This window comes from Rattus rattus, chromosome 11, assembly GCF_011064425.1.
Source record: "Rattus rattus isolate New Zealand chromosome 11, Rrattus_CSIRO_v1, whole genome shotgun sequence".
NCBI lineage: Eukaryota > Metazoa > Chordata > Mammalia > Rodentia > Muridae > Rattus > Rattus rattus.
This window is the reverse complement of record NC_046164.1, coordinates 60365270-60393004: the sequence shown is the minus strand read 5'-3', so window position 1 is coordinate 60393004 and position 27735 is coordinate 60365270. Positions and strand designations below refer to the sequence as shown.

The window sequence follows — 27735 nt, the reverse complement described above, 5'->3', positions numbered from 1 at the left end:
GTTATCCCAGAATATTTTTCTATTATTAGAGGCTACCGTGAAAAGTGTTGTTTCCCTGATTTCTTTCTCAGCCCATTTGCTATTTGAATATAGTAGGGTTACTGATTTTTGTTTCTTCGAGTTAATCTTATATCCAGCCACTTTGTTGAAGATGTTGTGTTTATCAGCTGTAGAAGTTCCCTGGTAGAATTTTTAGGGTCGCTTATATATGTTATCACATCATCTGCAAATAACAATACTTTGACTTCTTCCTTTCTGATTTGTATCCCCCTGATCTCCTTCAGTTTTGTTATTGGTCTAGCTAAAGCTTCGAGTATTATGTTGAATAGATGTGGAGAGAGTGGACCACCTTGTCCTGTTCCTGAGTTTAGAGGAATTGTTTTGAGTTTCTCTCCATTTGAGTTGATGTTAGCTATGGGTTTGTTGTAAACTGTCTTTATTAGATTGAGCAAGGTGTGCCCGTTTTATCCCTATTCTCTCCAAGACATTTACCCTGAAGGGGGCCTTTGAGCTGGGATTCTTCTCCTTCCTCTCTACTTATTATTCTTAGGTTTGGTCCTGGATTTCCTAGATACTTTGTGTCAGAGTTTTTTAGATTTAGCATTTTCTTTGACTGATGTATCCATTTCTTCTGTCGGATCTTCAACACTTGAGCTTCTCTCTCCCTTCACTTGTATTCTGTTGGTGAAGCTTGCCTTTGTAGTTCCTATTTGAGTTCCTAAATTTTTCACTCCTAAAATTCCCTCATTTTGTGTTTTTATTGATCCTTTTTCTATTTTCTTTTTTTAAAAATATTTATTTATATTATGTACATGAGTACACTTTAGCTGTCTTCAGACACACCAGAAGAGGGCATCGGATCCCATTACAGATGGTTGTGAGCCACCATGTGGTTTCTGGCAATTAAACTCAGGACCTCTGGAAGAGCAGTCAGTGCTCTTAACCACTGAGCCATCTCTCCAGCCCCATCCTTTTTCTATTTTCATGTATTGAACAATTCTATTAATTTCTCCCAACTTTTTGTGTTTTCTGAAATTTCTTTGAGAGAATCAGTCCTTTCCTCCTCAAAAGAGACCTTAAGGACCTCTATCACCTTTATATAGTTGGTTTCAAGGTTTTTCTTACTTGTGCTCCAAATATGTTGTAATATTCTGAGCTTGCTGTGGTAGAATAGCTAGGCTGTAGTGGAGACATATTGCCCCAGACAATTTTATTGTGTTTTATGCTGGCATCTAGGCATCTGGGTTTAGGAGGATAACATCTACTTGCTGATTTCTGTTTTTGTTGGTTGGCTGTTTTGTTTCTTGGTGTCTATTTCCTTTCTGTATGTTTAGAGAGTGAAATGGCTGTGTGTTGTCAGATTTCCTGGCCTGCTCAGCTGGTGTGTTTACAGGAAATACCTGCCACTGGTGGTGGTAAGGATCCTGGAGTGATTTGGGGAAGGAAGATTAAGGAAGAAGGTCCTTGTGATCTGTTGGGGATAGGGTCAACGAGGGAAGGGAGATCAGTATAGAGGGAGGGGGCACTGGATCTCAGGAACAGGAGGACAGGTGTGGGTCTGCCTTCAGCCTACTTGTTGCTGTAGAAAGTGACTCATGGGTTAGCAGGGGGGTGCTTCCTGGGTTTGGGGGCTGGGGCAAATCAAGAAGAGTGTGTTGTGAGTTTAGAAAGAGAACATTTGTGGGATCCACAGGAGATGGAAGCAGGAGGCCAAGGAAGGCTTCTGGGGTTCTGCTGAGGAGTTGAGATGAGACTGCTGGCCTGAGGAATAAAACAAAGGTCTTATGGGTGCTAGTCAAGGGCTCTGTCACTAAGCTTCATTTCCATCTCTCTCATCTCCTTTTGGATGTCTAAGGGAGACTGATATTCCTAATCTGTCCACCGACAAATTAAATGAGTATTTTTAAATCACTGGATGAGTGGATGGATGGGGTGGGAGTCTACATTGGAGGTGGCAATGGACTCACATTCCTTCTTCTGACCTAGACCCATAGAACCACCCTTATTGCGTGAATCTAGAAAGCATAGTCTTACTGGATAACATTGTGTTTTTTCAAAGTTTCTATTACTAGAAGGTAATAGGAAAGATCAATATGAGGGTTACAATTTACAGACTCTCTGAGTGTATGAGTGGCGATAACTATGCACTTATGATCTCCCATTATTGATCGGTCTTTCTTTATCCTGGACACCAATACACATCACCTCTCTGTGGTGATAAATTATTATGAAAAGCTCTCTTACATTCCAAGACTGAAACTTTTGCTGAACCTCATAGCCAAGTCAGTACACCTTTAAAATATTTAAGACGTCAGACTTCTGTCCTATTGTATAATCAGCTTCTTCGTTTAGCCTGCCTTTCAGAGAACAATGAAAGAATTAACCTTACTTGTGTTGGATTTGTCATGCGATCACCTGTACAAGGTAAGCTGATGCATACCTTTAATGTAAGTTATGTATTCTTCCATGGCCCTGACCCAGATAGCAATGTACATTGTGTGCTATGATAATCGTTTGCTGAAAACATTAAAGAGGTCAAAAGTGATCTTATAAAACAAATAAATGTTGAGATCAACATGGGTATAGGTTGTGAAAGTTTGTTTTGTTTTCTTTTACTTTTCTGAAGGTTCCTGGGTCAGGTAGAATCAGCAAAGTTCAGTTCCTTGTAAAACTGTTAAAGGTTTCGCTAAAGTATCCTCATTCCTTCCCCCATGTGATACTTTCTGTGCTGCGCATTTAAAGAGAGAGCAAAGAGCTGTGTTAGGGACAAATTCACAAGACAGAGCTGAGGTGGACACAGATTCAGACTCATAACAACAGACAGATTGCAGACAAGCCAGTAAACAAAAGCTAAAGATAGAAGACACAGGGAGAAAAGCCAGAAGATCAAGCTTAGGTTCACTCTTGGTCAAATTACTCCAAGGGGGAAGTGCTTTGATTTCTTTCGTTAAACTGACCCTGACACATTTTGGTGGCTCTATTTTAATGTGTTTAACTGATGCATCTCATAAAACACAGCCTTCCCTGGAGCTTCTGTGGGGATCATCATTGGCTCCCTGCTGGCTCCCTTATCCACAATAAACTTTGCTTCTTGTCTTTTAAGATTCTCTTTAAGCCAGTGACTTTCTCTTTGTATCTTCTTTTTTATTAGGAGCAGGCTGATCCCTCCACCCCATGCCAAGCCTACACTCTTCCTAATCCAGATGTCCCCTTTAATTATCTATCTCCTTCTCATGCATTTTATTATCAGGAAATCACACTGGCGGCTATCCTGGTCTTTAATTAAATGTTGCTACCTCAACTGGACTTTGATCATACATTCATTCAAATATTTATGAGCACCTTGTTTGCCTAAGCCCTAGATATGGACTAGATGCCAGATCTTGGCATGAGTACACAGAGGTGAATGCCATGCCCACACACACACACACACACACACACACACACACACACACACCACCACAAAAGAGCAGGATACAGGTGATTAGCAATTTGAGAGAGGTTGTTTTGGGAGTAGGAGACATATAACCCACTGTGGGAAGGTCTGGAGACACTTCTTGTGGAAGAAATGGCATTGAACAAAATGAAGAAGGCAGAAGGAACTTGAGCATATTATGTCAGTAACCTTTTTATCACCATGACAAAAATCTCTGAAGCTGTCAACTTAAAAAGAGGAAAGACTTACTTTAGTTCACAGCTGCAGAGATTCCCATGGTAGTTCAGCCCATGAGCTTAGGGCTGGCTTAGTAATTATGCTGAACACACACGATTTTCATTTGTGGTGAATCAGAGACAGGCAGCAAGGTGCTAGGATCACAGCATTTTTCCTCAAGAGCACACTTGAAACTTTCCAACTTCTTTATTAGGTGTTCCACCTCCCCCCAACAAGCTGCTGAACAAATCTTTAAAATATGAAGCTTGGTAGTGGTGGGGGTGGGGTACTGGATGAGGACAATCATGGTCCATATCCGTATATGTCCATATAAAACACACTTCAAAACAGTTTTTGTAATGTACTTTTTGCCCTTACTAGATAATGAAGGATGGCAGATACGCGACACTAAAGTATACCACTTGAGCATCAATGTTTCACGCCTAAAGACACTTGAATAGGAAAAATGCAAGAAAAGCCATTTTTGGGTCTCCCAAAGCAGGACATCAAAACCACCATGTAAACTACGGCTATCTCCAAATACCATTACCCGAGATGAGAAGTTAAGGAATCTAGAAATTTGCACAAATGAACCTTATTTCGCTAATCCTTACATTCTTTTTGTTTTCCTTTATGCTTAGTTACTTTTTCATAACTATCACCCTTTGTTCAATATAAGCACTTAGACCTACTCACTTTCAGGATCCTCATTTTTCTGTAAGGGCTCCCATGTACACACAAACTTGTTAAATAAAATGTACATACATCTATTAATCTGCCTCACACCAATTTCTCAGGCTTCCAACATGAGCACCAGCAATCGACACGATCCTGAGCCCGCAGAAGCCACACCCCAGAGGCCTGCCGCCCTCCCCTAAGGGGCACTTGCGGGTCTCCGCCCAGTTGCCGTCAGCCCCGCCCCCAGGGTCCGCCCCCTAGGCCTAGTACTAGTCCGGTTTTCCAGGCGCGCGTCGGGCGACCCCGGAGGTCCCGCCTCTAGGCGCGCGCCCTCCCACGCGCCACGTGCTCTCTGGAGGGCGGCGCCGTGGGCCGAGCGGAGAAGATGTACTTGCTGCCTCTTCCGGCAGCCGCGCGAGTCGCGCTCCGCAGGCTGGGAGTGAGAGGTCTCTGGGATCGGGGTCTGTCCACCGCAGACATGACGAAGGTGAGTGGCGGAGGCTCGCTCTCCGGCGGCCGCGCGAACCCAGGCCGCGGGCAGCAGGATGACTGGGCTTGTCCAGGCCGCGGTGTGTGGGACGTAACGCATCTAGTTGCAAAAATGAGCTGAACAGAAAAGTTCCGTGGGTTTGCAGGACACCGGCCTGAGCCCGGCCTGCCACGAGGGCGGCCGGCGCTGTTTGTTGAGGGCGAGTCCTTTCTTCCTAACTGGACAGTGCTGGGTTCTGAAGGCTGAACAGAAACGCTCACTCCACGGAACCAGTCTTTACCGACTCCTCTATCTGAGTTCCGAAGAGTTACCCGCGCTTACTTTGTCGATTCTTTTAGTCCTCGCAGAAACCCTAGAAAGGACGGCGGCCGGATTGTCCCAAAGCCTGCTAAGGTTCCAGAGTAGTCGGTCACGGGGCCTGGCCCCCTCCCCCGCTGAAGTGAAGTGAAAGGCCCTGGGGAATAAACTGCTGGATTGGGTTTCTGGAGAACAACAAGCAGTGTTCTTCTAGGGAAAAGGGTTTTATTGGGAGAAGTCATCTTGAAATTGGAAGAGCGTTTTCTCCAAGGTCTGAGAAATTCGGAAGGATACTCAGATGTGAAGGGTCTGGAAAGGTGTTGGCTCATCGGAGTCACGCTTCCAGGACCTGGTGAGGAAGGAATGGATGGGACTTGAACTCAGGTCCTGTGCAGTTATCACAAATAGCAGAGGAGTTAGGCAGACACCTTTCCAGCCCTGCCCAGTAAGAGTGGACAGTCTCAGCTTGGTCTCATGGAACCCCAAAACGAACAATCTTGGGAAAGTTAGAACCTAGCAGCTACCATGCCAAGGAAGCCTGTTTTCTTCAGTAGAAAGAGGGGGCACTGTGTGGCCTGAGCACCTGGGGTGACCAAGACCAGAAAGAAAGCACGTACACTGTCAAAGTTTAACTACGCGGGAGCTGGTGTGTCAGGGTCTGGGTTCCTTATCTGACAAATGAGAGAAAAGTGCTCCCTGAAGTGGCCATGAGGGAAGCAGTATTTTTAAAAGTCATGAATTGCCTTGTGAAGTCAAATGAAGAGCAGTGGTTTCACATCCTTATTTCAGGTGTTTGGGGCCTGGAGCTTGTGACAGAGATGTAGGGCCACACCATCAAGTGCTTGGCTGGAGGCCCTGCTTCTGCCCTCTCTTTGAAGATTGGCAGGCTACTTGCTATACAATGTGGACATCCCTAACCTGAAATTTGAAGTACTCCAAACTCTTAGGTTTTCTGAGCACTTACGGGACACTTCCGAATGTCTGTAGGAAGTCTTACAGCCAACCCAGTGAGCAGACAGAGTCAAAACACAAGTATTTTAAAGGACCGAACCCTGAGAGAGTGTATCTGAAACAAGTGATTTTCAGGTGCAGGGCTGGCCCAAGATGTCTCACATAACCCACTTCCGGTCTTACCTTGGTAGGGATTTTAGCTGCATCAGTGGGGACTGCTGCTCTGCTCTTGGCCCCTCAGGGAAGACACAGTTTTAATGGGATTGTTTGCCCCTTCTGCATCTGGGCACTCGATGCCCTCTAAGAGATGTACTCTCATTGTCTTTTTCTTGATCTTTTTTTTTTCAGGGCCTTGTTTTAGGAATTTATTCCAAAGACAAAGATGATGACGTACCACAGTTTACAAGTGCAGGAGAGAATTTTAATAAGTTGGTGTCTGGAAGGCTGAGGGAAATGTTGAACATGTAAGTGTAACTGTATTTGGGGTTCCTTTGTGTGTGTGCTTGTTTTGCATTGTGAGGCTGGGTCTCACTATGTAGCTCTGGGTGTCCTGGAACTATGTAGACCAGGCTGGCTGGCATCAAACTCGAAGATATCCACCTGCCTCATTCCCTGGAGTGCTGCATCAAATGTATTTGCCATGAAACAGGGTGGGGTTGTAGTTCTTAAAGGCCCCAAGACTTAAAGAGCTTCTTCTCTTTGTGTCAGATAAACTTAATGGAGCCCTGCAGGTTCTCTGGAAATGAAAGTAGGCTCGGGAAGAAGCTGGGCAGTTGTTTTGGTGTGGGTGGGTCTGCAGTTCTGGGAAGTCACGTGGTTTCTAGCCAGATCACAAACCTATTGTGAAGGATTGACAGGGATCCAGAAAGGAATAGATTTGCTTGGCCCCTAGACTCAGGTTCACAATTCTCACTTTCCTGTCTGGCACCAGCCTCTAAATGTGCTTTAGCTGAATAATTTACAAACAGCCTTAGGTCTTGCCCTGGAATTTCATGGCCGGACTTTGAAGGCTTTTTGAATGTTAAAGTACGAGTGGATCATCTGTTTGGCAAGAACTTCAGAGGGCCTGAGATCTGACCTCTTGCTCCTAGATTAGCAAGGTCCTAGAGGAAGTAGGCAGTAGAGCTGCTATCCACCTTTGGCAGAAATGGGGAGAGCAGCATAAGCCCCTTTGACTACCTGTCACTCAGGTAACGGACTGTATGTTAGAGGGTACCACATGTCACCTGATAGCTGTAGCAGTTATGGGGTAATGCATTATAGGACTCCTACCTCCTCTTGGCTGCCAGTTCTTACTAGTACATAGCCTTCACACGGACCTAAAGCAATAGCCCAGAAGCTAACCTGTTAGGAGTCCAGAATTCAGAGACCTCCCCTCCCTGCAGGGTCACTGTAGGCTACAGCCTCAGCCTCTGTGCTCCTGGTCTCTAGCCACTGTAGAATACCTCTTTTTGGAAATTGCCATCTCTCATCGCAGTAAACAGTCTGGGAAACGTCTATGCTGGAGACAGTGCTGTCAAGTCAATGGCTTTGGTCACGGCTCTGCTTTTGGTTTTTATTTTGTTTTGGATAGTGTTTCTTTGAGTAGAAGCACTACTTTTTGTACAGTCACCATCCAGTGCTCAGAGGGGTACTTGTCTATACATGGTATTGCCTTCTTTTTTGGGAAAAAAAAAAAAAAAGACATGGCCACTTTTGGTAGTCTAGGCTGAGCCAGAACTCATTGTACTGTCCAGGTTGGCCTCGAACTCACGCCAGCCTGTCCTCCTTCACAGCTTGCCAGTTCTGGTATAAAAAGCATGAGCCAACACACCTGGCTCCTTTGTTTTGAAATTGCTGTTCCTGGTCCGTCTAACCTGGATGCTGGCTTGGCCTTTTTGAGGTGAAAGTGCTGCGTCTGAGAAGTCTAGCCTGTACACATTCTATGAAGCCAGCACTGACGCACAGAATAGAAGCAGGACTATTCTGCGGGACTTAGGCCATTTACCAAGAGAAAAGCACAAACTATCATGTTTAAAACAACCATCTCCTCTTCCTTTAGATCGGGACCTCCTCTCAAGGCAGGCAAAACCCGAATCTTCTATGGTCTGCATCAGGTATGAAGTGAAGGTCGTGTTGGCCCGGCGAATCCATATTGAGCCCTCCCGTGTGCTCATTACTGTGGGTACAGTTGTCATGGCACCTTTGTGCCTCTGCTAAGCAAAGCATCCCTTATGATCCTGAAGGTGAATGGCTGTCCCTAGCTTGTGTTCTTCAGTGTGGAGGGAGAGCAGCCCCTCACCCAGTTATTTGGAGGATTACCCTCATTTTGCCTCTCACTTCTGTTGTACGTGACACAGGGCTCCTCTTTGCTAAACCTAGAGTGGCTTTCTGTCAGCTCTGTCCCTCTGTCATTCCTTTCTGGAGGAGCTGTGTAAGAAATTCACGGAGGTTGACTTGGTGTGTTTGTGGACCAGGACTTCCCCAGTGTGGTGGTGGTCGGCCTTGGCAAGAGATCGGCTGGTGTCGATGACCAGGAAAACTGGCACGAAGGCAAGGAGAACATCCGAGCTGCTGTCGCAGGTTTGCTTGCTTGTTACGATTAACAGTGAGGGTTCTCGAGGGTCACTAGCCTTACCCTGCTCACATGTCACAGCTCAGCAAGTTCAGGTTCTATAGATATGTTTGACCCTACCCAGAGACAGAGGCTAGCTTGGGACATCTTTATTTTTAGTATTTTCTGTTTCCTGTTGGGAGGTTCGCCTTCATTTCTTCTTAGAAAAATCTTCCATCAGAGATTGTGATGTGTAGATGGTTTCTCATTCTTTAATGCAGCCATGGTGTTGCCCGGCTTTTAGGTAACACAGAATCATTATATTTACAAATTAGAGAAAATAGGAGCAGAGTGTGGGATACTTATTCATTGCTAGCGAAATAAGAGGGCCTGTCCCAGTTGGTTTGATAGGGGGTTGGGGGAATTGAGGTCGATGTCATTGAGTCACTTGTTGCTTAGCAACAGGGAGAGCCTTTCCCACAGGACAATGGCCTCAAATGCATTTTGACAAACACTCTGAGGCAACAGTAATTTGCTTGACTAATCCTTGCCCTGGCTGTATCATAAATGCTTATTAAGTTTACTCTCAGCGTTAAGCAGCTATGCCTAACTTTTATTTGAGAGTCTTTGCTGACACAATTTTTTTTTTTTTTTTTTCGGAGCTGGGGATCGAACCCAGGGCCTTGTGCTTGTTAGGCAAGCGCTCTACCACTGAGCTAAATCCCCAACCCCTGCTGACACAATTTTAATAAATACTGTTAATGATGGTTTTTGCCCAGTTGCTTGGATGGAACCTCAACGTCATCATTTCTCGGTCCCTTTAATGTGACAGGTCCTGGTGATTGGGAACCTTTGTCAGGAAATGCTAGCACCTCTGAAATACTCCTAGTAGTATCTGCCTCTCTGATGGCCTCTCTCCTGGTGAGGATCTGTGCCTTTGACCTCCGTACTCAGCTCGGCTTGGGAGGCGCCTACCGCCCACACTTTATAGAAAGGAAATGAAAGTTTAGAAGCAGAGCAGACCACACGTGCCGGTTTTGTTCCCCTGGCGCACACACCACCTCATGCCTCTGCTCTGTGCTGACTCAGTTTTCTGCTTCTGCTCTCTGAAGCGGGATGCAGGCAGGTCCAAGACCTGGAGCTGCCGTCGGTGGAGGTGGATCCCTGTGGAGATGCTCAGGCTGCTGCGGAAGGAGCTGTGCTTGGCCTCTACGAGTATGATGACCTAAAGCAGAAGAAGAAGGTGGCTGTGTCGGCCAAGCTCCATGGAAGGTGATGGAAGGAAAGCAGGATGTGGGTGGCCCTTGCAGGCAGGCATTCTGACAGTGTGCTCTGGAAATGAGCTGCCTGCGTCTCAGTGTCCAGCAGCGCTGTGTGGCCTGTGTGTGTCCTACTTCTGTCCCAGCCCTCTTTATAGTATGATAATTGTTCACAAGCTGTGCTCCTGCCTCGTCATGTGAGTGACTCTTCTGTGGCTCCTGACAATCTTCGGTACTTGTTGGTTACTAAGAAGCATTCACAGTGTTGGTTTCCCCGGAAGGAGGGATGACTTGACAGAGTGTCCTCATGAGCTTCCTGTTGAACTCATACCTGCTGACATGCTAAGCGTTAGGTGTGTGTGGATGAGAGCATTCAATCTTTGCCTCGGTGAGATAACTGACCGTCCGTTACTCCAGCTCTGTTTCGGTCTCGAAGGGGCTGCTCTGTGCTGTCAGAGACAGACAAGAGATTTTCAGTTCCAGGAGCTGTGACACCAGTGAGTTGCTCTTGGCATAGAGTAGTGGTTAGTGTAGGTTAAAGAGTGGTTGGGAATGAAGGATCTGTAAAAGTCAACCCACATTTGAGTCCTGTCCCCATTACTTACTTGGGGAAACCTCAGTTAAGGGACCCAAATCTGTATTTCTTTCTTTTTTAGATTTATTTATTTTACTTTTATGAGTATACTGTACACTATCTTCAGACACACCAGAAACAGGACATGGGGTTACAAATGGTTGTGAGCCAACATGTGGTTGTTGGGAATTGAACTCAGGACCTCTGGAAAAGCAGTCAGTGCTCTTAACCGCTGAGCCATTTCTCAAGCCTTCTTTTTTTCTATAGGAGAGTTGCAATCCTGGTGCAGAGTTTTGAGTTTTAATAGAAAGTCTTATTATGTCGCCTTACACTACTAGTCTTGAACCCGCAATCTTGCTGCTTTGGCCTCTGCAGTACAGCAAGTACAGGCATTCCTGGTTGATACGTGGTTTGTATAATAACCCAAAGGCAGAATGTGTCAAGTTGGTGGCACCTGGTGAATGCTCTGAGATGCCAGCTATTATTTTGTCTGTCTCCAGGCTGCCTGTATTACTGCTGTCAAAGAGCTAGAATCACACAACATGCACCTTCATGTGTTCTCTTCTAAGCTAATTCTTGCTGTCCGGTGGGTTGGGATTTCGAGCCTTGATCAGGCACAGTAAGGGGGTAGAGCCTACAGCTCCCCAGCTGAATGTTTGCTGCTCGCTGGCCTCACAGTAGCTGGGATGGTCATCTCTACAGCGAACTGGACTGTGGGTAGGAATCCCTACACAGCCTTTGCAGGTAGATTTACAGGTTCAAATACCTATCAGATCACACACACGCACGCACGCACTCATGGGGAGAATCTCTGATGTTGTTTTTTCGAGATAAGGTTTCTCTGTGTAGCCCTGGCTATCCTGTAACTTGCTCTATAAGCTAAGCCTGTCTCAAACTCAGAGAGATCTGCCTGCTTCTGCCTCCCAAGTGCTGGGATTAAAGGCATATGCCACAGCCTGGCAAAGGAGGAGATTCTTGAAGTGAACTGCTTAGTCAGATTCAGCTTACTTCCTTAGTAGATGGGCTTGTTTTTTTACAGGATGGATCTAGGTCTTTGGCAATCATTTTTTGCCTGTAGTCTTGATTTTTAAGATAAGTGCCTCACTTAGCACAGAAAGGTCAGTGTTCTTGAAGTTGTTTGAGAGTAACTCTTTTCTTCCACAGTGGTGATCTCGAGGCCTGGGAGAAAGGGGTCCTCTTTGCTTCTGGGCAGAACTTGGCCCGCCAGCTGATGGAGTCTCCAGCCAATGAAATGACACCAACCAGATTTGCCGAAATTATTGAAAAAAATCTCAAAAGTGCCAGTAGTAAAACCGAGGTCCATATCAGGTAATTATGATTATGTCATGGACTGTGAGATGTTACAGCCGAAAGAACAGTGTGTGCTTTTTGGCTTTATATCAGTATGACGCAAGCTTAAATCACTTTGGAAGAAGGAATGTCAGTTGAGAAAACTCTTCCCCACCGGATTAGCCTGTGGGCTAGCCTGGGGTATTTTCTTAATTGACAGTTGACGTGGGAGGTCTCAGCTCACTGTGGGCTGTGCCCTCTCTGAACTGGTGGTCCTGGGTGCTGTAAGAAAGCAGGCTGAGCAAGCCATGAGTAAGCAGTAAGCAGCACTCTGCCATGGCCTCTGCATTAGCGCCTCTGAGTTCCTGCCCTGACTTTCCTCAGGAATGACTGTTTCCTAAAAGTGTAAGCTGAAATAGACTTTCCTCCCCAAGTTGTTTTATGGATATGCCGTTTTTATCTCATCAATAGAAACCCTGACCAACACAAGTTAACATCCTAAAATTGAACTCTATGTTCAGAGGAGGAAATTGAGCCCACTAGCAGCTTATACAAAGTCAGATAAGTTACAGAGGCATTTGAGGTATGTTTTCCTAACCTTCAAGAGAGTTTCATGACTTCATACTGTGTTGTATGATTTTTTTTTAAAAAATCCATTTTATGGATTAAAACGGAGACATAGCTTTCATGTTCATTTCTTTTGAGTAAAGATTTGGGAGTTGAATCCCTAGGTGAACGGATAACTGGTTAACTTTTTAAAAAGCTATTTTTGTTTTCTACGTGTAGGTCATTAGCCTGCATGTATGTCTTTGTAGTTTATGAGTGCTTTGAACCCAAGAGGACCAGAAGACGCTGTTGGGTCCCCAGAGACTGGAGTGAAAACAGTTGTGGGGCACTATGTGGCACCTAGGAATTGAGCTTTGGAAGAGCAGCCAGAACTCCTAAACTGAGTCATCCCTCCGGCCCCTTGTTAACATTTACAGAGCGTCCATGTTTTTATGTGTCGTTCCTTCTAAGTTTCTGCTTATGATGCAGGTGAAGAGTGCAGACACTGAGTGGGCACAGGGTAGAGAACCCACCTACCTCATGACCTTGGCTACACCGCCCGGTTGCCTTGCCAGGCCTCCCGAGTGCTTGTCAGTGGTACTTAGTCAGTTCCTCTAGTTTCCATTTCCCCTTCAAAAGCTGTTACACACCCAAGCCTGAGCTTGGGGGTTGTGATTAAAATAAGTGAACAGACTCTACCTCACTTTCAGAGTTGTTTCTCAAGGGATCTTTTCATGTAAGGGGATTCTTTAGCACTTAATTGTGATCAGACTTCATGGTTTCTGCTTGTTCTTTTAGGAAAGCCCCTATTTAGACAGAATGAAGAATACTGTGTAGAAAACACAGGACTGAGCTTGCTAGGATGGCCTGAGTAGTTTCTATGAGGCTGTCAGTGTGTAGGCTCTCTGGATGTGTCCTGAATCACAGAAGAGATGCTAGTGCTCTGCCTACTGTGTAGCGATGATGTTGCCAGGTCAGGGAAGGCATCAGCTAGGCAGGCAGGCATGCATAGTGATGGATCTTGGGAAATGGGTCTGGGAGGCTGCTGCAGAAGCTGGAGGAGGGCTATGAGTGAAAATGGAGTACTAAACCAGCAGAGTCCTAAATGTCACTTTAAATGTTAATAGACCAGGGGGCTTCTGGTAAGGTGTGCAGGCAGAGTCTTGGGAAACCACAAGGCTATAGGTGAGCAAAGAGAAAAGGACCAGCCTGATGCCCAGGTGGCCTGTGACTCAGGCTACGACACAGCTGCGCCACGCCCACTCAGGGTACACAGAGCTGCTTCACAGAAGTACAGTCCTTCCAGGACGGCAGGTCAGCAGTGAGATGCCAAGTGCTGAGCTTGCATTTAGAAATGTGCACACGTTATACGCTTGTCTGGGTTTTTTGTTTGTTGGTTTTATGTGATTTATGTATCTGGTTTCCCTTTGAAATAAGGGGACAATTTTAGTGTAATAGTTTGACTAAAAGGCAAGTAGAGGTTGTCCTTGGATCTGGTTGGTGCTGGTCTTCTCTGGTAGTACAGGCTTTGTTATTGTGGTCAGAAATCAATACAGAACACTTGTTCCTTACCCTAAAAAGAATAGTAATATGAAAAGTGTTCTAATTTGCACTAAGGTAGGGGTTCATGTTACCTGCACTGAGTCTGTTTATTATGAAACTAAATTGTTTTCCCATTCGAAGACATCTCAAATTGCACTTGGAGCATTGAGAAATGGTGTGCTGACGTTGAAAAGACAAGCAGAGAAACAGGATATGTTTTTCCTGTTGATGTAAGATAGGCTTGTTGTTTTGTTAGTTTTGTGTGCGCCATTATTAGTAATACAGAAATGAAGCAGAGCTCCTTGACTTTCAACTCCCCATTGTGGACTAAGAGCCTTGCTAATTTCATTTTCAAATTAAAACCAGAAATACCCGAGTATTGAACACTACTTATTACCCGAGCTTCTATTACCATGTGTAAGTTCTCTGAATAGTTGTCTAATCCTTGGTAGAGGAGTGAGTGCCTCATGTCAGTTTACTTTTGACGGATCTCGAGTCGAGTCGTCCTCCTATGAGTAGACAGGAGCAAATAGACCATGATCACTAGTGCCTTCAGCCTGTGTTTGTAGCCTGATGGTGGGGATGGGCTTATGGCCTTGTGCATGTTAAGCCCATGCCCTACCACTTAGTACACCAAGTCCAGTTCAGCATTTGAATAACTTGTATGTTGTGCAGTTTTAGCATATTGTTGCCATTTTTTTAAGTTGTTTTGGAATAAATGTAACAGTTCTCTTCTTTTTCCTCTTTCTGCCCTGTAGAACCAAATCCTGGATAGAGGAACAAGAAATGGGTTCATTCCTAAGTGTAGCCAAGGGGTCTGAAGAACCACCAGTCTTCTTGGAAATCCACTATACTGGCAGCCCCAATGCAACTGAAGCACCCCTGGTGTTTGTGGGAAAGGGCATTACCTTTGACAGGTACTTCTTGGGGTTGTCTGTGCTCTCTATTTTGGTGAATGCCATGTATGTATAGTGTGATTCATAAGCATGGGCTTTGATCAGGTCTTAACATTAAAGTAAATGTATCGTGCTGTCAGTTTTGAAATGCAAGGCATATATGTGCCTAAAACAATTAGGAACTTTATACACCGTGGTCCTGATCTTAGCCCTGTGACCAACAGGGGAGGGAACCGCAAGTCAGAAGTTCTGTTCAAAGTCATACCACCAAGTAGAGCCAGTGGGTTAGGAGGTGACTTGAGTTGGTAAAGTGCTTGTCACACCCACACACATGCAAGCATGCATTACACAAATATACATGCGCTTCTCACACAGATACTCCCCTGTGCCTTTTCTCAGTCAGCAGCCATCTGCCACCAGCAGGTGTCAGAAGAACTATAACTTTTCCTGTCTTGTGTGCTTGAGAGGAATGCTCCAGTGTTCCGTGAGCTTGTCAGATTTATGACCTTCAGGTTTCATGGGTTGGTTAATTCAAGGATTAATTAATTACTTTATTTATTGCTGCTGAGATAGTCTTTGTGGTATTGGTGCTAATGATAGAAAGCAGAGATGGACCCTAGGTGGCCTGATAGTATGTGATGATGTTTCTAATGGCACCTGGTCAAGTTTCATGCAAACACAAATAACTGCCTCACTCATCCATATTTCTGGAATTATTTTCTATATGGATAAAGACTATAGAATTGAAGTAATTCAGACTGCAAGTTTAGAAACTTGACTTTCTTTGGCGCATGTGGTGCTTTTGTGTGGTAACGAGCTCTGAGCTTGTATGGGACTTAGGTTTGCTTTGTTTTGAGGCAGTCTTGCTCTGTCGCCCAATCTGGCCTCCAAGTTGAAATCCTGCCTCAGCCTCCAGAATTCTGGGATTGCGGACATACATCACCACATGGAGAATGTTGTTTTACATTTTCATGTGTTTATTATGTGTGGTGTATATGCATATGGAAACCCAAGTGCCACTGCAGTCACATGGAAGTCAGAGGACTCAGTGCTCTCTTCCCCTGGAGGGTCAAACACAGGTTTTCACACTTGGCAGCAGGCCCCTCTGGCCTCACCCGTCGCACTGGCTCTCGACATTGCTGCTACTAATGCTGCATTCGGTCTTCCTTCTTCACACAGTGGAGGTATCTCCATCAAGGCTTCTGCAAATATGGACCTCATGAGGGCTGACATGGGAGGAGCAGCAACAATATGCTCGGCCATTGTGTCTGCAGCAAAGCTCAATCTGCCCATTAATATCATAGGTAAGGGGGGGGCGCTTGTCTCAGGGAGCTTCCAAATCCAGCCATATGGTAGAACGGAAACATTAAACAGTCTCTTACTTCTGAGAAGACACTTTCACGCAGCAGCAGTTTGTCTGAAAGCGGTGTTTTCTGTCCGAGGTGACTGAGGTAAATGTGTGTGCAGCCATCAGGCTATAACTTGTGCTGATTTGTCTTACTTAGGCAAAAGTGGTTAGCATCAGGAGCACAAGTGTCGCCTTTGTGCTTCCTCCAGCAAGAAAGCCTGAGGAGGGCATCGTCTCTGCCTCGCTGACTGGTGCCTCGTAGGACTTGCTCCATCTGATGCCTGCTACAGACACGCAGTCGGGACAGGGTCTCCTGGTACCACGGATGCAGACTCCTAGTACTGGGAGTTTATAGCATTGCTGATACCAAGTTTCAGAGAAGGAGCTGGAAGGAAAATGGGTGGATGGTTCTTTAAATCTGTCTGACCGGATCTCCCTTACCCAGCCATTCCAGCATCATAGTCTTTTGTTTAGCCATGAGTCCTTTTTTAGAAAACAAGGCAAAACAAAACAAAACCCCAAAAAACTGAGTTATTGGAAATCAACATGCAGACATTCTGACATGTTTTTACCTCTGAGTACTTTTAGCCTGTCTCCTAAGAAAATGACATTCTAAGTAGTGACAATACAATTACATTTCAAAAGAATCGAGCGATGTAACTTAAAGAAAACTGACTAAGAAAATCCACTTTGTATACACTTGCATTCTTTAAGACTCTTTGTTAAATTATGTGTGTTAGCATGTGCTCCATTACGTGTGGGTGCAGGTGCCCATGGAGACCAGAGACCGCACTGGAGCCCTGGAGCTGGAGTCACAGGCTGGGTGCTGGGCACCAAACTCAAGTCCTCTAAAAGTAGTGTACACTCTTCACCCTGAGCCGTCTCTCCAGCCCCCATACTTGGTTTTAAAATCTAGATCCCAGCAAAGATAGCATCGCATTTGACTGTTATATCCCCTTACTCTTCTAAGAGCCCCACTCCTTCTCCTTTTCTCATGAAACTGGCAGTGTGAAAGGTCTAGGCTGTTTGAGGTTCTGTAACTTGCATTTACTTCTGGATTAGAATTAGTTAGACCATGCTATGTGTGCTCTGCCTGACACAGTCTCAGCTGTGCCATTGGTAATACCAAGCTTTGTCACGTGTGAGAGTGAAGCCTGTATGCTTTCAATGGCTCTCGGAAGCCGCCTGTCCCAGAGATGGCATTTTGGATCCAGTGTGTCTCATGTTCTTTACTATGTCTTTCCAATAGGTTTGGCCCCTCTTTGTGAAAACATGCCTAGCGGCAAGGCCAACAAACCAGGGGATGTTGTCAGAGCCAGGAATGGGAAGACCATCCAGGTTTGTGAGGGGACAACGAAACGGCCCCATGTGGCATTTCTCAGAGCCCCATTTTGGCCACACAACTACAGTGTAACATGGGTATAGGACCCCAGCTCCTGTTTGGGGCAGGGTGATGCTTTTTAGTACAGCTAGTTTCTGGTAGAGATTTTTAAGAGTACTTTTTCTTCCCTGTTGTGTCTCCCACTAACTGTGCTGCTATACATTCTAATCTGGATTGCGCCTGGCCTGCAGAGCACGCCACACCGTAGGTGCTTGTGCCATGGTGACTTCTTTTTCTCTGCTAGGTGTTCAGTTAGAAAAGACTGCCCTGCACTTGGGCTCTGCGCTGTGGCATCTGTGGGACACAAATGTGCCCGCTGCTCAGGGCCCTGCGACTTGCTGAAGGGAGGGGATGGGATTAGAAGGGTTACCAGAATTTAGGAGTTTTTGAGCTTGAGGTTCAGAGTGTCTCAGAGTTTTCCTTCTTGTTAACATTTGACATTCTACTGGACCGGACATTTCCCTACTGTGGCTGTCATCATCCAGGGCAGAGACTTACAAAGTTACCCTCCAGATTAGATATGTTCCTGCCACAGCCAAAATATGTGTGTGTCCTTCTACTACCTCCCAGCGCTGACCTTTCCCACTTTGCAATCAAATGCTGTTGTGTGTGGGTGTGCAGTCATCCCTCAGGCAGCCTGAGCCCTTCTGTTTATCTCTGCAGGTCGACAACACTGATGCCGAGGGCAGGCTCATCCTGGCCGACGCACTCTGCTATGCACACACCTTCAATCCCAAGGTCATCATCAATGCTGCCACTTTAACAGGTCAAACCACATTTCCTTGTCTTGTCTGAAACCTTACTTGCTGGGTGCAGTGCACACTCTGCAGTCTGGCCATTATTTTGCTGAAATTTGGTCTACTTTACTCCCAGTCGAAGATCCTTCACTAAACGAACTGCCTCGGCAGCTACAAAAATGTTCTCAATATTAGTTCTGTCATTTTAAAGCATACCACAGTAACTTCATGTACGCCGCAGTGCATGTGTAGAAGTCAGAGGAAACTTGTATGACTTTATTTCCCTCCACCATGTGGGTGTTGGGGATCACAGTTAGGTTGTGAGACTTGGTGTCAAGCACTAAGCTGTCTTTCTGGTTCTCCAGTGGTAACTTTTAATACATGGGTCAAATCAACTCATCCTGATTCAAAAAGAGAGAATACGAATCTGAAAAGATCGATACATTTCAAAATCAGTGGCATCTTTAATGTACTAATCATATCATATCTGATATCCAGTGAATTTTCTAAATTTATAGTTCATACTCTAAAGAAATAAAGACATTTTGGGGGTAGCAAGGTGTTTGTTTAATGGACGCACAGCAGTGTGATGGGCATACAAGGAAAGTCCTTGCTTTGGGGCTGGCTTGAGGGTAACCCCTGCTCACTCGTCGGCAGCCTCCAGGGTCAGTACCTGAGGTGGGCTCTGCTTGCTTACAGTTGTAAGGGTTGGGAAGAGCTTCCTGGAGCCTGTTGAATGCCAGTATTCCCTGAAGGCCTTGGCTTGGCTCGCAGGGACTGCAGAGATTCCTGAGGGGTGAGATGGATGGATGGAGGGCTTGTTGCATGATCCCCAAACTCACAATCTTCCATCCAAAGATCTCTCCCTAGGACTTTATCTGTACTTCTTTTAAGATAAAATTCAGATCATTTGTGTCTTTTGGTTTTGATCTTTCCTAAGTCAAGGAAGTCTTTACTGGAGCAGACGTCATTTCGTATTCCTCTTGTGGGTGTAATAAACAGTGCACAGTGGTTTACTAAGAATTCCTTTTTAGTTTTAATTTTTTTTTGAAGTCTGACCTTTTTAACTAATTTTTAAAACTGGCATACACAGATAGTTTCAGTTTAGCAGTTTTATAAATCTGTATAATTGGGCATTATATTATTTCTGTGGCTTTTGGTCTCCGTATTCATTCCTAAAATCTTAAAACTTGGAGAGGCATCCATGGCCAGGTTGGGCAGTGATGGAGAGATGGGTGGTCCAGAGCCACTGAGAGTCCACTGGCCAGCTGTACTGACCCTTGTCAGTAGGCGTGCGTCTGTATTGCATCTGGAACTGTGACAACGGCTGTGGAGGTTTAGAAAACACAGTAATTTAGACGTGTACTATGAAATCCTCTTAAATCAAAATGTTACGTGTTTATGCTTGTCATTTTCTATTCTTTTAAGTGAAAATACCACATATTGTTATAGCTAGTTTTTATCCTTTTTATGAGAAATTTTAAAACTGGTGGAAATAAAAGTTTAGTAGAAAACTATCAGATAAATGAATATTTTATCAAAAACCTACCAACTTTAAAACTAAAGCATTAAATTGATTAGCTAAACTTTGACACACATGGAGACCTCAAATATTTACTGCTTGCTATAGTATCTGAAGTATCTGATAGATAGTTGATAGCAAATGAATGGGAGTCAGCGTGCATTTAACTCCTTGTATGCCAGGACTATTTTGGTAGCTGAAGATAGAGGACATATAGTAGGGCCATATTCTTAACTGTTTAGAATTCTAGAAAGAACCATCCAAAAAAATGACAGTTACCTTGGAATGGGCTTGTTTATATAATTGATATAATTTTCTTTTCCGAATTTTCCACAATAAAGGGGAATTCTAGCTTTGAGAGACATAACTAGCTATAGAAGCGACTATTTCCCAAACGTATATCCATTTTATAATGAAGGACCATTAATAGACTCTGAGACCACAGTTGTGATCTGAGTGGCTGGAGAGACTGGCACTGACCTCAGGAATTGTGTCTTACAGGTGCCATGGACGTAGCCCTGGGATCAGGTGCCACTGGAGTCTTTACCAATTCATCCTGGCTGTGGAACAAACTATTTGAGGTAGGCCTAAGACATATACCTATAAGTTAGTGATGATAATTTTTGTGGCCCTTGAACAATATGCTTATTCAAGACTTATGCTTAGGGTTTGGGGATTTAGCTCAGTGGTAGAGCGCTTGCCTAGCAAGCGCAAGGCCTTGGGTTCAGTCCCCAGCTCCGGAAAAAAAAAAAAAAAAAAAGACATGCTTAAGTGATTTCTATCTGTTGAGGTGCCTTGAATTGAAAATAGGTCATAGCAATAAACCTGATCCAATGGCTTTGGTTTTGCAAAGATATTTCTAGATTATGGGTGTGACATGATGTCCCTGTCCTTATAGCGGCGGAATGATGTTAAAATAACTGACAAATCACATGGTCAAGATTGAGAATCTCGGAGGTGCAGGGCAGAAGGCCTGAAAGAATGTCCCTCTACTGCATGTCCTGAGCCACCTACTTGGGTGGGTCAGTTAGGAGGAGCCCCTGCTCTGCTCTGCTCTGCACCCTTCCCAGTCATCTTCCCTCCTCACCCCTGCCCACTAATACTAACTGCACTCACTGCCACTGGCTTTACCTGCCAATACTGCTGTTAGCCCAACCTAGCCTGTTTCTAGCCAGCAGACAGTGATCTCTTGGTGACCCTAGTCCTTGCCTTCTGTCATCCTTTCTCTTCTGCCTCACTTATGTGGCTGCCCTGCTTCAGCTCCTTTGCTAGCTGTTTGCTTTGTCCTCCTCTTAGAACAAGGTACAGTCCTTGGCCTGACACATGTCAGAGTCCTCAGGCATGATAAAGCTTGTGTATTCCATGCCTACTAACAGCCGTCTCTCCCGTGCTCCATGTGACTGCTTGGCAGCTCCACCTGGCAGCTCATGTGCCCTGTCACAAGCAGTTAAGGCAGCTTACTGTGGGGATAGACACATAACCCATGAATGCATTTACGAGGTTTATTTAATGTCCTAGATTTATTTCTCACTTGACAGTGCTTCCCCACAGCTCTTTCTGTTTTGTGAAGCTTACTCTCAGCCTCTGTAGTATCCACGCTGTCTCCTTCCTTGAAGGCTGAGCCAGGAACCTCTCCTGGCCTTCCATATTACCCAGCATCCTCTATCATCATGGTACACACAATATTGGGCTTTTAGAGTTATTTATTTTCCTAGCTAAAATGATGTGTTTGTTCATAGGCATAGTTAGGTCAACAATCAGCAGCCCACAGTCTGGTTTTCCCAGAGGTAGCTAAATGCATCTGATATATTTATTTCTTATAACAATAGGTTCTGTCGCTGCTTTTTACTCCGAATCTTTATTTTTTACTTCTTGTGAAAACGAGTATACCAGCCTGCTTGTCTGGTTTGAGCCTGACCTTTGATGGCATAGATATCGCTGCAGCTTGGCAGTGCTCAAAAACTCAGTATCAGCAAATGAATGGGGGAGTTAAACAGTGCATGAATGAGGTCATCTTGTCTCAGGACTTGGTTTTCAGTGATGGTGGTCTAGCACGTATGTCTCCTGTAGACCAAGGTGACTAGACCCTTCTGAGTCTCCCACCCTAGTTAAAAACTCTCAGAGCCTAAAGGTTCCAACGGAGAACTTACTAAATGTCCTACAGATGTATAGAATTACTTTACAGTATTCCTATTTCCTAATTCTGTGATAAATCTTTTGTGACCTAAAGCAATCTTAGACATCTCTTTCACACCTTGCTTTGTAGTAACAGGCTAGAATGGATCTTTCTTCATGCATCAGCCTAAAGAGTTTCTCAGAAAGTACTCACGCTGTCACACTTTCCTCAGGCCAGTGTAGAAACTGGGGACCGAGTCTGGAGGATGCCCCTCTTTGAGCATTATACAAGACAAGTCATAGATTGCCAGCTTGCTGATGTGAACAATCTTGGAAAATACAGGTAGGTGAAATGACCTAAGTTTCTGTTTCCAATCATTCTTGGTTGCCAAACTACCCTTTAGTCTCCTCTTCCTTATAGAAGATTTTAAAACTAACCATCTTCTTTTCAGTGTAGTGCTTCTAAGCTTACTGATAAGTTTTTCTCTAGTAGGCTCTCTTAATGTTAGAAATTTTCCAATCTAAAGGCTATTTTAATAAGAAAAAGTGATGGGAACTATAGGAATCTATTACACAGAAAAAGTAATCAATAATTTGTCATTTATTCTATAAAGCCATATGTAAAAATAAATATTCTAGAAGTGATTTCTGGGTTAATTTATTAATAGGTTACATGGGATTAGCTTTTCCCTTTTTGTAGTAGATAGAATGTAGCTACCACAAATGTAATATTATTTTTAAAAATAATTTATCGTGTGTGGAGTGATGGATGTGCCATGGTCCTGTTGCATGTATGTAGAACTTAGAGGACAACTTAGAGGAGTGGGTGCTTTTCTTCTGTATGTATGTGTATGTGTGTTCCAGAGACTGAGCTCAGGCTGTGAGGCTTATCCAAGAAGCATACAGTCCCCTCTGTCCCACTGGCTGTGAATGTAGCTTCCTAATGACGTTAGTGCACTCTGGCACACGGAAAAGTAATCCTATTTTGCCTTTCTCCTCAGATCTGCAGGTGCATGTACAGCTGCGGCATTCCTGCGAGAGTTTGTGACTCATACAAAGTGGGCACATTTAGACATAGCCGGTGTGATGACCAACAAAGACGAGATTCCCTATCTGCGGAAGGGAATGAGTGGGAGACCCACAAGGACTCTGATTGAGTTCTTACTTCGCTTCAGCAAAGACAGTTCTTAGTTCAAACACTCAGAAATTCTTCCTTCTGTCTTGAATTGGATAGTTAGCCTTCAAAAATCTTGAATGAATGAAAATCTTTTAAAGACAAAAACGAATGTTGTTCTTTTTTTAATCTTAATTTTTGGAATATTTTAGTATGCTTGAATCATGGAAATCTAAGTGATATATGAATTAATATAGGTCCTTTATTAAAAATCTTGTAATAGTATGTATTTTTCAAGCCATATTTACTATTTTTATAAGACAGGGAAAATCTTAAGTCCATAAAAACGTACAAAGGGAGCCAGACATGGTGGAGCACAACTTTGATCCCAGCACTTGGGAGGCAGAGGCAGCTGGATTTCTGACTTTGAGACCAGCATGGTCTATAGAGTGAGTTCCAGGATAGCCATGGCTACACAGGAACCCTGTCTCGGAAAAAACAAAACAAACACCACCACCACCAAAATATACAAAGGAAAATATAATTAATGACTTTGTTACATTTTCTAATTTTTGATTCTTTTTTTTTTTTTCTTTTCTTTTTTTTCGGAGCTGGGGACCGAACCCAGGGCCTTGGGCTTGCTAGGCAAGCGCTCTACCACTGAGCTAAATCCCCACCCCCCCTAATTTTTGATTCTTAAGGTAGATTGTTTAAGTGTTCATAAAACTTTCAAAATCCAGATCCAATGCAGTAAATAAATTACAGTATTTCCTTCTGATAATTGTTTGTTCACTGTGATTCAGTTCTGTGAAGGATCACCATTTAAGAAACTTGTGAGCTAGAGTCAGCCATATTTAATTCTTGGTCACACCAGGTCTTTGCACCGGGGTATATGCAAATGCTCTACGGGGTGTCCCTTATCTGCAAATGCTCCAAAAGGGTGTTCCAGCATAAAGATGATTGTCAGCAAGCCCATCGTGCAGCACCGCCTCATTTCTGATGCCTGATGCTCGAGGCACTGCATCGCTGGGCTTGGTTTTGAGGACACATACATGATGGCGTGTGAAGCTCTTTATCCTAAATCACTTGTAGTTTCTTTCCTTCACTTCTGCTAGAAATCTTGATTCAGCAGTTAACTGGGGAGAGCAGGATGTGCTCCCATGTTGTTCACATAAGGCCTCATTCTTCACAAGTTTCAAACCTTGTCCTTTGGCAGCATATCAAGAGGCAGTCTCTTGTGAGAGACTGGTTGGCAGAATGCCTGAAGAGGCTGACTGTCCCCATTGCAAAGTGTTATCTTCTAAGTTACTAAGACAGGACTTTCTCCCCTCTATGAACTGGGAGGCTAGGAACTTTGTCCCTAGTGGCACTGGCAGCAGGCGTTTCTTTGGGGTGGTTATATCCCATGGCACCACCTCTCGCTTCTTTTTGAGTACAGTGCTTCTTATTTTTTAGGTTTGCACTTCAGCTTTAATTCATCCAGCTTAGCTCTGTCTCGTGTTTTCACTTCGAAAGCTGCAGATGTCTTTCATTTGCAGTTTCTGCTCACTATAGAGTCTGCTGGTCCTCAGATAAGCTCTCATCCTCTGTATGGATGGTTGCCCCTGTGTTTTCGTTTCTTTAACTTGTCAAGCTTTAGGTGAAGTAAGCCCTATTGACTTTATCCCATACCTTCATGTCCCCTGCCCAGTTCACTGACCTTGCCTGGAACCATGAGTGGATAATTATTTTCCTAAGTTTTATTTTTAATTATATATCTATATGTGGATTTGTACAAGTGAGTGCAGATGTCTGCAGAGGCCAGGGGAGGGTGGTAGATCCCCTGGTACTATAGTTACAGGTGATTGTGAGCCATCTAGTGTAGGTGCTGCCATGTGAACTCAGGCCCTCTGGAAATGTAAGGCATGCTCTTAACCATTAAGCCATCTCTCCAGCCGATGGGTAACTAGTTTTGAAAGTTACATTGCGTACTCTTAGGTTGGTTTATATCAGGCTGTGGAGCTGACTATGCTACACACTGCTGTAGTGTAAACCATTACAGAGAAGTAGTCTCACTCTCAGTAATCTTCCCAAGACTGTGCTCCTGTTTTATGAGTGAAGAAACATAGAGTTAGCCAGTCAAGAAGTGAATGCTTTGTGCTCTGGATGCATCCATGAGAATATATTGATGTGTTCTTTGTTGACTTACATCAGGGTTAGACTAACTGGGTATTTGATTTGCAAAAAAGAAAAAGGGAAAAAAATGTCACTAAGAGTCACCACTCTAGAGGCAGTAGAACTTGGGAGAGTAGAGCGCATAAATGAGGCTGACTAAAGTCTCATGTAGTAGCCAGCAAACTTTACTCAGAACCTCAGACAGTTTATGCTGAGGGTTAAGGGGAGTCATACGAGTAAAGTTCTCATGAGTTGAAGCTGTACACAGTCAGAAGGACCAGCCACGTGTTTCTGCAGAGGAACGTAAAGGATAGCTTAAAGATATAATGAACAACAGCAAGCAATTAGTGGTCTGAGGTAAATTCAGTCCTATTCACTATACTAGGGAGGGGCACAGAAACGCACTCCAAGAAAAAGTCCATGTTTTAAACCGAGATCACAAGACTCTTGTTTTCTTGGAGTGTTCTCACAAGCACTCAGAATTTTCACAAGATTCCATTCCTGGACCATGTTCTGACAACTAGGTAATTCGTTGTTGTTTCATAAGAGTTGTGATTTCCATAAACATGTTAATGGGCTGGCCTTTAGTACCAGGGGCAGGCTGAAGAAGGCATCCTTCAGGTGGAGCACAGTGTATGTGGTGTGCTCAGGGTGGAGAGATTGCCCAGCAGGGTGTTAAGGGTTTGGAACTGGGGGATGAATATCCTTCATCCGTTTATTTACTTCCCTCAGATCCTGCATGGGTCAGTGGTCAAAGGAATGAGGCATTTTGACTGGAAGGCGGTGGGTGTTTCATGTTCATTGACAAAAGACTAGGATCCCAGCTTCCTAAAGCCCATTGGTGTATGTGGGTTATCTCCACTGGGCCTCCCTTGGCATAGGATATTGTCTCATGTGAACTGGGGCAGCCCCAACCTTTAATTGAATGATTGAAACCCTCTGATGAGCCAGTCTGATTGAATTTTTCTCTGCCCAAACTTTGAGGACCTCAGTCTGGAAACTCTGGATCAATGAGCTTGGTGTAAGGGCATTGGCTGAGGGAATAACTTGTATTCGTCTATGGCCAGGGTCAAAACATCAATAGGGCCATTCTTATCCAGAACTTCCACTCCCTCTGGGCCAAAATGGATTTGGGTTCCCATTTTAGTGAGGAGATTCTCCCCAGCAGAGGGATGATCACAAAAGAGTGAGTTACTTGTCCCACTTCCAAGTTCACCTTTCTTCAGGTAGTCCATGGATAGGGCTTAGTACCCCTTGTCCTTTGTACCCATGTTTGTCGATCTAACAATGGCCCCAGTGTCCTTGCGATCTTGGTTGGCAGTAGCTAATATTTTGCTTAGTCCTCTGTTTTGTTGCTTCTCAGGGAATTTTCTATTATAGACTGTCTTTTCAGCCCTCTTTCCCCTCCCCCTCTCTCTGTACTGCTCCCTAAGTAGCTTCCCTCTCCTCTCTCTTCTCATGAAAGTTGGGCATATCGTATTCTGTCAAATCTTTCTTTGATTCATCACTTTGTCTGCCACTCAATTAAACATCACTTTCAAACATGGGTGCTTCCTTCTACAAACTAATTTTACCTTCATTGTTTTGGATTAAAGGTGTGTGTCCTAAGGGTATGTCTGCATTCCAGCCAGAGGGATTAAAGGTGTGTGCTAAGGCTCATCCACACAACCAATAGAAACACAATCTCAGGGTTCACGGTGTGGTCAAATATCCTGTGACACATGGCTGTTCTGGAGAAATTTCTGCATAGTCCTTTCTCTTGTCACAGCATTGCAAGATAATGCCAGAATGAGTGGGAACAGTTCTGAGGGTATCCAGTTCACATACACATGGACCCAGCACCTCTTCCTCTGTGCTCAGAGCATGGTTAAGACCAACTAGTTAAGTGCCTGCACAGCTTGCACCAGCAGCACTGCTCTTTGTTGGTTCATCTTATATCTGCCGTAGGCCCACTGCAGCCTGGCCAGTCCAGTGCTGAGATGCAGCCTTCCCAGCCGGGAGCTCAGCCATCTGCCCAAGCCTCTGTGCTTCTTTTTTTTTTTTTTTATTCAACAAGTGTTTCTCTATATTTGCCAGACAGAGTTCTGGATGTTGGGCATATAGATAACTAATACCTGACTAATCAGGCAAACTACTATTTCTTTACGGGCTTTTCTGTCCAGCAAGGTCTTATATTTAATTTCATTCCACCTGAGATCTCTAGAGAGGCCCTCCTCAATCACACATCAAAGAACATTTAGCTGTCCTCTCCCAATTTTTCCTCAGTACTTATCTCTACAAATAATGCTTTATGTATTTATGGTTTTTTTTTCTTCCTATTTGGGGTATTTACTACTACTTCTAGATTATTAAACAGTGGCTACCTGGAAACTGGAAGGACTCAGTTAAGTTGAAGGAACACTAGCCCACTCGAGTAAGGCTCTGGCAAGCCTTGTTCTTCTCTTCCATTTTCTCTGACGTACTAAGAACAGTTAGATTGTGTTCCTAAAGCTAGCCACGGAGGTGTGTTCACTTACTTGGCCATTTCCTCCTCCTGAGGCTGACTACCAAGGTCCAGACACCAAAGTACTGAAGTTCAGCAATCAAAAGGCCCCTTTGGCACACCTAATTAACATGTCCAATTAAAATTTAACACACCACCTTAACACAAGGTTTC

The 27735-nt window shown here is 44.4% G+C and overlaps 1 protein-coding gene across 1 annotated transcript; it reads left to right on the top strand.

Moving 5' to 3' along the window:
* The first annotated feature begins 4644 nt into the window (after positions 1-4644).
* On the top strand, positions 4645-23093 carry Lap3 (leucine aminopeptidase 3). The gene is made up of 13 exons (XM_032916432.1): positions 4645-4817; positions 6417-6532; positions 8110-8164; positions 8525-8630; positions 9714-9873; positions 11599-11763; positions 14571-14729; positions 15888-16012; positions 17306-17394; positions 18101-18203; positions 20198-20277; positions 22045-22154; positions 22813-23093. Exons 1-13 carry the CDS (start codon positions 4716-4718, stop codon positions 23000-23002), a joined length of 1560 nt encoding a protein of 519 aa, XP_032772323.1. The 5' UTR covers positions 4645-4715; the 3' UTR covers positions 23003-23093.
* Positions 23094-27735: the final 4642 nt, after the last annotated feature.